The 14,289-nt window shown below is 44.9% G+C and overlaps 1 protein-coding gene across 3 annotated transcripts in view; it reads left to right on the forward strand.

Annotated features, from left to right (window-relative positions):
• OPHN1 (oligophrenin 1) overlaps positions 1 to 14,289 on the forward strand; it is a 571,284-nt gene that overhangs the window by 432,625 nt on the left and 124,370 nt on the right. For all 3 annotated transcript variants that reach the window (XM_059679643.1, XM_059679645.1, XM_059679644.1), the window contains exon 19: positions 5,852 to 6,011. In XM_059679643.1, coding sequence (XP_059535626.1) covers positions 5,852 to 6,011 — 160 coding nt within the window. The remainder of the gene's footprint in view (positions 1 to 5,851; positions 6,012 to 14,289) is intronic.

Genomic DNA, 14,289 nt, shown 5'->3' on the forward strand with positions numbered 1-14,289 from the left:
AGCCGCTGCTGGGCCTTGGGCCTTCTCTTGGAAGTTCCGGGTCTGCCTGGCTCGGCTGCAGTTAGGTACATTCACATGCAAAAGCCTCTGCCGCAGCCTGGGTGGGGCGGCGTCTCAGGGAATCAAAGGGCGCAGCAAGCAGCTATGGCGGATTCTCCGCCCAGCCCTAAGGAGTGTGTGGGTCTCAGTGACCCGATAATTGCTGCAAGCACCTCTGAGGGAAAGCCGCCCTCAAGTTCGCCCGCTGCCCGACAGTTCAGCTCCTCCCCATATGAGTCCTGGGTCCCCAGAGACTTCCCGGATCCGGATTTCAGAGCAGTCAGGAGCTTGTGATTCAAAAAGACAGCTGCGTCCTCAGGTTCCACCCCCTTTCCGCGCTCGCGTTCGAGCCGCCGTACCTCTGCACTTCACCTCCGCAGCTCCTCTGGCTCTCAGTGTGCTTTTCTTTCCTTCTAGTTGTAGAATTTACACTCAGCCAGCCTTCCTGTTGTTCTGGATGATGTCCGCTCTGTCCTTTGCGGTATTTTTCAATTGTTGTGAGAGGCGGCAATTTCCTGGTGTTTATCTATGCCGCCATCTTAGTTTCTCCTCTGGGTCATGTTTTCTTATCCATTCAGCTACACTGTGTCTTTTGATTAGAGCATTTAATCCATTTACATTTAATGTTATTGAAAAGTACTTGTTTGTGGTCATTTTTATTCCTAATGCTTGTGTTTCTTCTTGTCTTTCTGTTTCTTCTTTTTACAGCAGTCCCTTTAGCATTTCTTTTATTGATGGTTTGGTGGTAATAAACACTCTTAGCCCTTGTTTGTCTGTGAAGCTCCTGATTCCACCTTCAATTTTGAATGATAGCCTTGCTGGGTATAGTATTCTTGGATTCATTCCTTTGCTTTGCATCACTTTGTATATTTCATTCCATTCTCTTCTTGTCTGGGTTGTTTCTGTTGAGAAGTCAGCTTATATTCTAATAGGAGATCCCTTGTAGGTAACTTTTTGTCTCTCTCTGGCAGCCTTTAAGATTCTTACTTTGTCGTTGGTGTTTGCCAATTTAATTATGATGTGTGTTGGTGTTGGTCTTTTGGGGTTCATCTTGTTTGGCACTCTATGTGCTTCTTGGACTTGTGTAGTTTTTTTTCTTGCCAGTTTTAGGGAAATTTTCTGTCATTATTTCTTCAAACAGGTTTTCTATTCCTTCCTTCTCCTCCTCTCCTTCTGGTACCCCTATTAAATGAATGTTGTTTCGTTTTGCATTGTCCCAACGCTGCCTTAGGCTCTCCTCTTGCTTTTTAAGTTTTTTTTCCAGTTGCTCCTGTGTTTGTGTGTTTTTTTCCTACCTTGTCTTCTAATTCACTGATGCGGTCCTCAGCCTATTCTAGTCTGCTGTTTAAGCCTTCCATTGTGTTCTTTATTGCTGCTACGTCATTCTTCATTTCCTCTTGGTTCCTTTTCATGTTGGTGACATTCTCATTCAGCTCTTTATAATTCTCATTGAGTTGTGTGTATTTGTCATCCAGCCGTTTGAGCATCCTCATAACCATTACTCTGAATTCTTTCTCTGATAAGTTAGTAGCCTCAATTTCATTTAACTCCTTTTCTGGTGATCCTCTTTTTCTTTCCTTTGTGGATTGCTTTTTTGTCTTCCCATGTTTTGCTGTAATGTTTTAATTGTAGCTCCGATTGCTTTGCTACCCAGTTTCTTTAAGGTATGGTGCTACTGGTGTGACCTCTCAGGTCTCCTGGGTTTGGTAGTCTAGCGTAGCTCCCTACTTGGGCTATTTGGGTTCTCTTGATGTAGGCCTGTGAGCTGGCAAGGCACAACCTCGGTGTCTAGATATCAGCAGCCATGGAGGGGGTGTTCCAATTTTTGCTGTCTTCTGCTCTTGGTTGAAATCAAGCATGCCCTGCAGGGACTCACAATGGCACCCAGGAACTGTCTGTTGGGGTGTTGGGGCTCAGGAAGCCTGCGTTCTGGCAAAGCGTGACTGTAGTGTCCAGAGTTCTGTAGTTGGGTGGGTAGACTCAGCTTTTGCTGCTCCCTCCGTGGTTGGATACACGCTATCCCAGTGGCAGCTCACAGAGGAAGCTGTGGTGTGTTTGCCAGCAGGGTGTACTGACACACTCTGAAGGGCCCTGGCACTGAAGCTACTGGATTGCAGTGTCTGTGGGCAGGTATCCCAGAAGAGGGAATTCAGCATTTCTACAGCCCAGCATTGCACCCCTGTTTGTTTATGTGCATGACCAGCAGTGCTCGCAGCGGGGCCCCAGGGCTGCCTGTGGAGCAGTGGTCTTGGGAGACCTGCAAGCTGGAAAAGCATGCAACTGTAGTGTCCACAGTCCTGCAGCTGTGGGGTGGGGAAACTCAGTTTTTGCTGATGCTCCTGTGGTGGATAGGCACACGTTCCCAGTGGTGGCACACAGGAGCACCTGCAGTAAGTTTGTTAGCGCAGGCGCACTGAAGCACTCTGAAGGGCCCTGGCACACTTTGGGCAGGTATCCAGAATGGGTGAATTCAGAATTTCTACTGCCCAGGGGAGTGTGTCCCTATTAGTCCAAGATCGGACCCAGCAGAGTCTCACTGGGGCTTCCCCAAAGTGCCCTGTGGATAGATGGGCTCAGGGGGAGTGAGCAACTGCGGTGGTGCAGTTCGCTGGTGCTGAGCTCTGAAGCACTCTGAGGGGCCCTGGCACTTAAGGTGCACAACTGGGTGTGTGTGGGCAGTTATTCAGGCAGAGGGAATTCAGAATTTCTACTGGGGCGCAGTGCGTCTGTGTCTACAAAATCACACCCAGCAGAGGTTCCCAGTGACTCCTAAGAGCAGTCTATGGAGTGGTGTGCCTTGGATACCTGTGAGCTGGAGATGTGTGAATGCGCGATCTTGGAGGTCTGCAGCTGGGGGGGGGGGCTGCACTTACTGCTGTGGGCGGCGCAGTGCTCCTATGGAGGTGGAGGTCCCAGGGTTCGTGAGTCTGCGGGTGTGGCTGCACGATTTTGGCTGGAGTGGCTGCCGGGTTCCGGCAGTGTCCAAGGTCTGTCTGGGTGGTGGAGCTGCTGAGTTCCTAGAAGAGACTGCTCTCCCCTTTAAGATGGCCTGGGCTCCGTGCCTTAGTCCGGCAGTCCGGGGTGTGCTGCAGTGGTGCTAGTCTCTCCGTGTCCCAGAGAGCCTGGTCTGCCAGCCTCTGCTGCTCCTGCCAGATTTAACTGTCCCTCACTCACTCACATCCACACCACACACATCCACACACTCTCCATTTATCTCCTCACTCACTCACTTCCTATCCCTCACCTCCATCCTGCCAGCTGCCATTCTTCCTTCCCCTCCAGATTCTTAACCACCACACATGGATGAGGGGCCAGTCCATTTTTCTTCTCTACCCCTCCTACCAGTTTCTTCTGTATATTCTTAATTATATGACTTATGCTCAAGTAGTCTTCAGATGGTTATCCAGGTTGATTGTTCTGTAATTTAGTTGTAATATTGATGTAGTCATGGGAGAAGGTTAGGGCAACTTCTCCCTACTCTGCCATCTTGGATGGATTTTGGAAATTAGGGTTTGTCATGAGCTGCCTTGTCTCCTCATTTCCCTATCCCCGCAGCTATTTTCACCAAAAGGCAGTACATCTTTTACTTGGCTGCCTCCAGTCTTACTGAAAAGAGCAATAGAGGCACTCAGTTCCATTAAAAATAATTAATTGGTACCTGCTGTGCACAAGGTACACATACTTGAAAGTTCTTTACCACCTAGTAGGAGCGGTAGGTAATAAACATATATTTGCAATATACGTTGCTTGCCAATGGTGTCTGTCAATCAAGATGAGGAAAGTAGGCTAGGATGACCCTGAAGGAGATATCAGGTAAAGTGAATCTCAATGGAGAAATGTACATTCTTTAGATCTTGGAGAAGGACAATATCCTAAGCAAAGGGAATGAGCAAAGACATGGAGGTCTGAAATAACAAGATTTAGCCAGAAAATATGACCCAAGCAATGTAGTATATCAAAGTCTGAGGTCAGCAGTGTCTAGATCAGTGGTTCTCAACCTTGGCTGCACATTAGAATCACCTGGGGATCTTTTAAAAAATCCTGATTTCTGGGCCTCATCCTCCGGAAATTGTTTCTTTGTTACTAATGTTGTGGCCCCAGCCCATAACAAAGAAACAATTTCCGGAGGATGAGGCCCAGAAATCAGGATTTTAGAAAGATTCCCAGGTGATTCTAATGTGCAGCCAAGGTTGAGAACCACTGGTCTAGATGGAGACTCCTGGAGAAGTAATAATAAAAGCAGGTACTTCTAATGGCTTATTCCTAGGATGCTATGCTAAAGCAATTTAGCTCTATTCAACAACCCTCTGAGGTGGATACTATTTTATTGCTAGTGGAAAAACTGAAGCCCAGAGAGTTTAAGTCACTAATAGTCATTGTGTATAGCTAATGAGTTACCCAAGTCAGCTTTAGAGCCCAAGGTGCGCATTGGGGATTAGAAATAATTAGCAAGTTACAGAAGGCCTTAATTGCAACTTTCGCAAGAGTTTTTCCTGTCCAAATGAAAAACAGGACACCAGTAAAGGGAATTTAATCAAGGAGGTGACTAGGGATCAGAAAATTGGGGAGTAAAGGCCCTATGGTAATTAGGCTCTTTGTAACTTCAGGCAAATAATTTTCCTTCTTTGGATCTCTGTTTTTTTCATCTGTAAAATGAGGACAGTGATAAAGGGCTAATCTTAAGGTTCTCTTTAAATTCGTTGAGTTTTTTGCATCTCCAACTCAGGTTAGGGGAGGGTTGGATTTCTAACTGGAGAGACTGGTAGACACTTTATGTACTGTACTTTATATATAGTACTAGAGGCCTGGTGCATGAAATTCATGAATGGGTGTGGTCCCTAGGCCTGGCCAGCAATCAAAGCACGAGAATCTGGCATGGAAGGGTAGATCCCAGCTGACCTCTGGGCCCTGGGCAGTACTTGGGCCCCTGGGCCCCCGTGAGCCCCCCTCAGCCTGAGTCACAGAGCCCGAGTCCCCATGCAGAGATGCAGTGAGTACAGCCAGACGCTGCGGACCAGGGCACAGCGTGGTCCTCCAGGCCGCCCAGAGGCATGGCATGGAAACTGGGTGGGCAGCGTGCTCTCTCCCAGCCAACCTCACACACCGGTTCCTGTGCAATCCCACAGGGAGCCCAACCAGCCCCTGTGGTCCCAGTGGCTGCAGCCCGGCTCATCCGGAAGATGCCGTGCGGGTGCAAGGCAGGCAGGATCTTCACAGGCACCAGGCACCTGAGCATGAGGGCTTCCCTGGTGCTTGAGCCCTGGCATTCTGGGAGAGGGTAGCAGGGGGAATGAGAGCGAGCTTGGTGTACACCCTGCATTTTCACTGCACCTCTGTCCCTGTCACCCCCATCCCCAGGTAGCTGGCGAGAGGTCACAGTACGTTGTGGACACCCTCCATGTTCTGCGCTGCCCCCTGGTGGTCAGCACACGTCATAGCAAGTGGTCGAACTCCCAGTTGAACTCCTGGCCAAGGGGACAATTTGCATATTAGGCTTTTATTATATAGGATTATTATATAGGGTACCTCTTGCCTGGAATGCCATATTGCTTCTCTTTTTTCTTTCCAAATATTTTCTTACTATAGCTCCCCAACCCACTCTTCTTAGCTTTATCAGTGCTAAGTTAGTTATGTCTCACTTTGGCCCTTAATCATATATTGTCTTGTATTCTTTGCTAGTTGTTTCCTTTGTAATGTTTTCTCTCCAATTTACACCTCTCCTTTTCTTCTACATTTTAATTTTGCTTACCCTCTATATCAACTAACAGTCTTGGTGAAAATCTTCTTAATAATTTTCTTTCTCTTTTGGCAGTGTGTGTGAGCACAGCAAAGAGAATTTTATGACTCCCTCCAACATGGGGGTGATCTTTGGTCCCACGCTGATGAGAGCTCAGGAGGACACTGTGGCTGCCATGATGAATATCAAATTCCAGAACATTGTGGTGGAAATCCTAATTGAGCACTTTGTAAAGGTATGTATTTCCTGTCCTCACCGTCACTCCTCCAAACATGTAACACTTTTTCCTAGCCACCTTTTAGAGTTTTGTCTCCTTCCCTGGGTCAAGTTGATAATGGAAGGAAATTCCATTATGGTACAATTACATTTAACAACATGTTTGCCACTGTGAAATTCATTTATTCAGCAAATATTGCTTAATTAGTAACTATTTCATTATCAGGCACCATGCTAATGGTATAGGAGGAGAAAAATATCACTGTCTATAGCTATAAGGAGTTAGCAGTGTAATATGGTGATAGACATGTAAACAAAGGAAAATGATAGCTATAAAATGCTATATGTATAATGAAACTATAAAGAAAGCAATACCTATACCAGTGATGGCGAACCTTTTGAGCTCGTCGTGTCAGCATTTTGAAAAACCCTAACTTAACTCTGGTGCCGTGTCACATATAGAAATTTTTTGATATTTGCAACCATAGTAAAACAAAGACATATATTTTTGATATTTATTTTATATATTTAAATGCCATTTAACAAAGAAAAATCAACCAAAAAAATGAGTTTCTGTGTCACCTCTGCCACGCGTGTCATAGGTTTGCCATCACTGACCTAGACTTAGGTAAACCTATATCATCCTATCTAATAAAGAGGGGATATGCTAACTGACCCTCATGCCGTCGCAAAGATAGTGGTGCCCGCAGCCAATAAGGAGGGAATATGCTAATTGACTGCCCCGCCCTCAAAGATGGTGGCACCCACAGCCAATAAGGATGAAATATGCTGGAGAAACTAAGATGGCGGCATAGATAAACACCGGGAAATTGTTGCCTCCCACAACAATTGAAAAATACATCAAAAACACAAAAAGGGCATCATCCAGAACTTCAGGAAGGCTGGCTGAGTGTAAATTCTACAACTAGAAGGAAAGAAAAGCACACTGAGAGCCAGAGGAGCTGCGGAGGTAGAGTGCAGAGGTACGGGGGCTCGCGTGCGCGGAAAGGGTCTGGCACCTGAGGACGCAGCTGTCATTTTGAATCCGGAGGGAGACACAAGCTCCCGACAGCTCTGAAATCCGGTTCCGGGAAGTCTCTGGGGACCCAGGACTCAAACGGGGAGAAACTGGACTGTCTGGCAGCGGGCGAGCTTGAGGGCAGCTTTCCCTCAGAGGTGCTTGCAGCCATTGCCGAGACACTGGGACTCGCGACTCCTTAGGGCAGGGCTGAGGCTCCACTATAGCTGCTTGCTCCGTCTTTTGATTCCCTGAGACCCCGCCCCGCCCAGGCTGCAGCAGAGGCTTTTGCATATGAATGCCCCGGCCATTTGCAGCCTGTAATTACCTAACTGTAGCCAGGCCAGATTGACCCAGAGCTTCCAAGAGAAGGCCCAAGGCCCTACAGCGGCTTGCATTGCTACACAGCTGAGCATCATCAGGGCACTTCCAAACTCCAAAAAAAGGAAGGGGAATCTGCAGTTCCCTTCGTAGTTCCTGCTGGTTAACCTCAGGCAGAGGCTAAATTAGCACCTCCTTAGATCCAAGAGCCACTGTACCCAGTGGTCAGAGGGGGACCATCCAGATTGCAACTCCTCAGATCCATAAGGGACACACTCAGGGTGCAGTCTCAGTGAGCACCAAAGCCCCACTGAAACAAGACTTGCCCCAGAAGGGTGTCTCCAGCACAGAAGTTCTCCCACTTCAGACACAGCTGATTCTCACTGCCAATTGGCCTGGAGGTCAATTCCTCCCAATGATCCTACAACAACCAAGGCATAGCTGCAACAAGACTGTGCACAAAGCTCACAAGGGGGTGCACCAAGAGTGTCCACCTCAGGTAACTTGGGAGGCTGAGCCACTGGGCCCTACAGGACACCTAGCACACAAAGCCACTCTATCAACACAGGGAAGCAGCCAAAATGCAGAGACAAAGAAACAGGTCACAAATGGCAGAAATGGAGGAAAGCAAACGACTGGATATAGAGTTCAAGGCCACGTTTATAAGGTTTTTCAAGAATTTTATGGAAACCGCCAATAAATTTAATGAGTCCCTCAATAAGTATAGTGAGACCATGGAGGACATGAAAAAGGACCAACTAGAAATTAAGCATACACTGACTGAAATAAAGAATAATTTACAGAGATACAACAGCAGACAAGAGGATCCCAAGAATCAAGTCAAAGATTTGAAATACAAAGAAACAAAAAATACCCAACCGAAAAAGAAAAAAGAAAAGAGATTCCAAAAATATGAAGATAGCGTAAGGAGCCTCTGGGACAACTTCAAGCGTACCAACATCAGAATTATAGGGGTACCAGAAAAAGAGAGAGGGCAAGATATTGAAAACCTATTTGAAGAAATAATGACAGAAAACTTCCCCTACCTCGTCAAAGAAATAGACTTACAAGTCCAGAAAGCGCAGAGAACCCCAAACAAAAGGAATCCAAAGAGGACCACACCAAGACACATCATAATTAAAATGCTAAGAGCAAAAGACAAAGAGAGAATCTTAAAAGCAGCAAGAGAAAGACAGTCAGTTACCTACAAGGGAGTACCCATACTACTGTCAGCTGATTTCTCAACAGAAACCATGCAGGCCAGAAGAGAGTGGCAAGAAATATTCAAAGTGATGAATAGCAAGAACCTGCAACCAAGATTACTTCATCCTGCAAAGCTATCATTCAGAATAGAAGGTCAGATAAAGAGCTTCACGGATAAGAAAAAGCTAAAGGAGTTCATCACCACCAATCCAGCATTATATGAAATGCTGAAAGGTATTCTTTAAGAAGAGGAAGAGGAAAAAGGAATTCTTACCATTTGCCACAGCATGGATGGAACTGGAGAGCGGATAAATACCACATGATCTCACTCATTTGTGGAATATAATGAACAACATAAACTAATGAACAAGGACTGATCCAGAGACGGAGAGGCATTGATTGGACTGTTGGGCTTTGGAGGGAGAGTCGGGGAGGGTGGGGGTAAGGGGGAAAGATCAACCAAAGGACTTACATGCAGGCATATAGGCCTAACCAATGGACACGGACAACGGGGGCGGGGGGGTGAGGGCATGAGTGGGGGGGGGTAGAGGGTAATGTGGGGACAAGGACACATATGTAATATCTTAATCAATAAAAAATATATTTAAAAAAATACAAAAAAAAGTTAAAAAAAGGATGAAATATGCTAATTGACTGTCCCACCCTCAAAGATGGTGGCACCCACAGCCAATAAGGAGGAAATATGCTAATTGACTGCCACACTCTCAAAGATGGTGGCACCCAAAGCCACAAGATGGTGGCACCCAGTCCCCTCAGCCCCCCAGCCACCCAGAGCCAGCCCGAGGTGCAGGCAAGCCTCAGATGGCAGCTGGCTAGCCACCCAGGGCCTGCCCAAGGTGCAGGCAAGCCTCAGATGGTGGCTGCCTAGCCACCTAGGGTGGGCACGAGGTTCAGGCAAGCCTTGGATGGTGGCTGCCCAGCTGCCCAGGGCTGCCCGAGGCTCAGGTAACCAGTTCTGGCTGAGGCTTGCCCTGCAGGCAGTGGCAGCATCAGAGGTGTGATGGGGCATTGCCTTCCCCTGATCGCTGGGTCGCCTCCTGCCCCTGAGGGCTCCTGGACTGTGAGAGGGGGCAGGCTGGGCTGAGGGATGCCCCCTCCAGTGCATGAATTTTCATGCACCAGGCCTCTAGTTCTGAAATAATTTAAGGTCCTATATTTTTACGATATGTAAAATATGAGGTAGCATACATTATAATTAGGTCAAGTAAAAAAGTATAAATAAGGATAGAGATAGAAAAGTATAAATAAGGATAGAGATAGATGGGCCCAGGAATGAGGCGAGACAAAAATTATTTATTGACAAGTCATGTGCACTTGCTTCAGATGTTCCTGCATTTGATTCTACACTTTGTAATAGCCTTTGCCATCCTCACAGGGCATAATTCAATAAAAACATTTCTGGAAGTGGATGAGACTGATGGTATAATCTAGGTGGTATCCACAGTTAAAATATAATGTCCACCATTAGATAGAAGTTAGCCTTCTAAGACTCTACATATAAACACTCTGGCTCCAACACAAGAGACATTTATTTCTTTGTTGTGGAATAGTCCAGCAACGTGGTCCAAGGCCAGTATGGCGACTTGACAGGTACAAACGCAGGTTTCTTCCATCTTATTTCTCTGCCATAGCTAAGGTATTGCTTCATGTGCATGGCCAAATATCTTCTATATTATATCAACTGAGAAGGATGAAATAAAGGGAAGTAGAGGATACAGTTCTTCCCTTTAAGGTCTTGTCCTGAAAGTCATACATATTACTTTCATTAACTTACTATTTGTCAGAATTTAATCTCATGGTCACATCTAGCTAGAATAGAGTCAAGGAAGTATAGTTGTTGTTTTTTTTGTTTGTTTGTTCGTTTTTTTTGGTGGGGGACATCCATGTGCCCAGTATTTCATGAAAATAAGAAATACAGAATGGGAAACTTTTAGTGAGGTACAAAAAAGCTCAATTTTAAGTAGAGATTCCTGAAAGATTAACTCTGAATTTAAACCAGGAATTGACAAACCTTTTCTTAAGGAACCATATAGTAAATATTTTAAACTTTGCAGGTTATAGAACTCTGTCACAACTATTCACATACACTTTTGTATTGGGAAAGCCATAGACAACATGTAAACAAGTTAATATTTTATTTAATTAAAAAAACATATTTTATTGATTTTCTAACAGAGAGGAAGGGAGAGGGAAAGTTAGAAACACTAATGAGAGAGAAACATCAATCAGCTGCCTCCTGCACACCCCTCACTGGGGACATGCCCACAACTGAGGTACATGCCTTTGACCAGAATCGAACCTGGGACCCTTGAGTCTGCAGGCCATCGCTCTATCCACTGAGCCAAACCAGTTAGGGCAAAATATTTTAATAAAGTTCTATTTACAAGCAGGCAGGAAGCATGTGGGCTATAATTTCCTGACCATTGGTCTAAAGTCCAGATGTCATTAATTGATTAGTTGATTGATTTATTCAATAAATATGTATTGAGTACTTATTATTTGCCAAGTACTGCTTTAAGCACTGGAGATACAGCTCTCATAAGTTTATATTCTAAAGAAAGTAGAAAAACAGTATGTATTTAAAATTATTACCATGTATACTATGTTAAGATCTGTCTCTATCCTTATTTATACTTTTTTAGTTGATCTAGTTATAACAAGATTTAAAAAAAAAAAATAAAGCAGAGAAGGTAAGTGGTTTTACAGTTTCATTTATCTTTCACTTTTCAATTAAATTTGACATTCAATATTAGATTGATTTCAGTTATATAGCATAGTGGTTAGACTATACAACTTACAACATGATTCCCCTGATAAGTCTAATACCTCCCCCCCCAACACCATACATAGTTATTACAATATTGATGACTATTGTAGTCTGTAACTACTTTATAACTGTCAATTTGTACTTCCTAATCCCTGCACTTTTTTCACTCAGCCTCACACCCCCTTCTTACCTGGCAACAATAATTTTGTTCTCTGTATCTATGAATTTGTTACTGTTTTGTTCGTTCATTTATTTTGTTTTTAGATTCCACATATCAGTGAAACCATGTATAAATATTAACACAAAATAAATCAAATATCTAAATGCAATATCTGAAACAATAAATTACATAGAAGGAAACATAGATACTAAACTTATGGACCTTAAGCATAGAGGACATTTTATGAATTTGACCCCAAAGGCATTAGAAGTAACGGAAAAAATAAAAAAATGGGACTATATCAAACTAAAAAACTTCTTCACAGCAAAGGAAACTCCAAACAGAATAAAAAAGCAACCAACTGAATGGGAGAATATATTTTCAAACAACAGTTAAGGTGTTAATAGCCAAAATATATTAAGAACTCATACAATTCAATACCAAAAAACCCTAAACAATCCATTTAAAAACTGAGCAGAGGATCTGAATAGACACTTCTCCAAAGAAGACATACAAATGTCCAACAGATATATGAAAATAGGTTCAACTTCACTATTAGGACAATGCAAATCAAAACTACAGTGTAATACCACCTCACTCCTGTTAGAATGGCTATCTACACTAATAAAAGACAAACATGCAAATTGACCATACTTTTGCTACACCTTAAGTCATGCCCACCAGGCAATCAGAGATGATTATAACCCAACCAAGATGGTGGACGGCAGCCACGGAGCTGGAGCAAGCAGGAGGCTTGGTTACCCCAATGATGGAGGAAGCCAAGGTTCCCGCCTGCCGCGGCGGCTCTGAGCTCCACTGAAAGCAACAAAGCTTCAATTATAGAAGATAAAGAAACCCCAGATACCTGTTTTCAGCCAACTGTGGCCACAGAGCTAGAGCGAGCAGGAGGCGTGGGTTACCCCTGCCGATGGAGGAAGCCAAGCTTCCCTCCCACCCACCCTGGCCAGCTCTGAGCTCCTCTCAAGGCTACAAAGTTTCAATTATAGAATGTAAATAAATCCCAGAATAAAAAAAGAAAAAAGAAAAAAAGGAGAGGCTGGGAGCTTCCGTCACTGAAGGGGCTTGGCCAGCCTGAAAACGGCCCTCAGCCCCTCACCCAGACTGGCCAGGGACCCCATTGGGGACCCCCCACCCAAAAGGGGGTGTGGCCATCCTGAAAACAGCCATCAGCCCCTCACCCAGGCTGGCCAAACCTCCATGGGGTGAGGGTCCCCACTCGGGGGGGGTCTTGTCCTGCCTGCAAACAGCCATCAGCCCCTCACCCAGGCTGAACAGGCACCTAAGCAGGACCCTCACCCTGATCCGGGACACCCTTCAGGGCAAACCAGCCAGCTCCTACCTATTCACCAGGCATATAATAAAAAGGTAATATGCAAATTGACCCTAACAGCAGAACGACTGGGAATGACTGGTCACTATGACACACACTGACCACCAGGGGGCAGATGCTCAATGCAGGAGCTGTCCCCTGGTGGTCAGTGCACTCCCACAGGGGGAGGTCTGCTCAGCCACAAGCAAGGCTGATGGCTTCTAGCACAGCAGTGGTGGTGGGAGCCTCTCCCGCATCCTCTGCAGCACTAAGGATGTCCAACTGCAGCTTAGGTCTGCTCCCTGCTGGTAAGTGGACATCCCCCGAGGGCTGCCAGGCTACCAGAGGGATATCTGACTTCCAGCTTGGGCTCAATTCCCCAGGGAGTGGGCCTAAGCCAGTAGGTGGACATCCTCTGAGGGGTCCCAGACTGCAAGAGGGCATAGGCCAGGCTGAAGGACCCCCCGAGTGCACAAATTTTTGTGCACCGGGCCTTTAGTTATCAGTAAGAAAAGTAATAACAGGTGTTGGAGAAATTGTGAAGAAAAAGGAACCCTCATTCACTGCTGGTGGGAATATAAACTGGTACAGTCATTAGGGAAAATAGTATGGAGGTACCTAAGAAATTTAAGAATATGCTGAGATTTGTGAAATTGGTGAAGGGATTAAGAAAACAAACCTTATAGACACAGGCAATAGTGTGGCAATTACTAAAAAGGGGCTGATGAAGGTATAGAAGAGTAAAATGGGGATAAATGGTGATGGAAGGACATTTGACTTGGGGTGGTTAATACACAATACTATATACATATAATGTAGAATTGTATACTTGGAATCTGTGTAATTTTATTAAACAATGTCACCCTAATGAATTCAATTAAAAAAACACACATCGGAGCCCAGTCTGAGTGGCTCAGTGGTTGAGTGTTGACCTATAACCCTAGAGGTCAGGGTTTGATTCCTTGTCAGGGCACTTGGAGTCAATCCTCACTGTGGGGCATGAAGGAGGCAGCCAATCAATGATTCTCCCTCACCATTGATGTTTCTATTTCTCTCTCCCTCTCCCTTCCTCTCTGAAATCAATACAATTATATATATTTAAAACAAATAAGCATAAAAACACATATAGGTCAGAAAGGAACAAATATGACTTTCCCTACTTGCCAATGGCATGACTTTCTATATAGCAAATCCTAAGGAATCTATACCATAAAAATGTTCCTTGAACTTATAAGGGAGTTTATCAATGCCACAGGATACAAAGTCAACATGCAAAAATTAATTTAATTATTTTTTTTTTGAAGTAGAGAAAGCTATATATTGCCAGGGTGCCACTCTGTTGTCTGTACCAATGGGCTATGCATATAATTATATCAATTGCTTAGTTTATCTCTCCTCGCCTGCCCACCGCCACATGGAAGTATATCAGTCTGTTCCATGCCTCCATGCTTCCAGTCTTATTTTGTTGGTCAAATTT

Source organism: Myotis daubentonii, chromosome X (genome assembly GCF_963259705.1).
Source record: "Myotis daubentonii chromosome X, mMyoDau2.1, whole genome shotgun sequence".
Taxonomy (NCBI): domain Eukaryota; kingdom Metazoa; phylum Chordata; class Mammalia; order Chiroptera; family Vespertilionidae; genus Myotis; species Myotis daubentonii.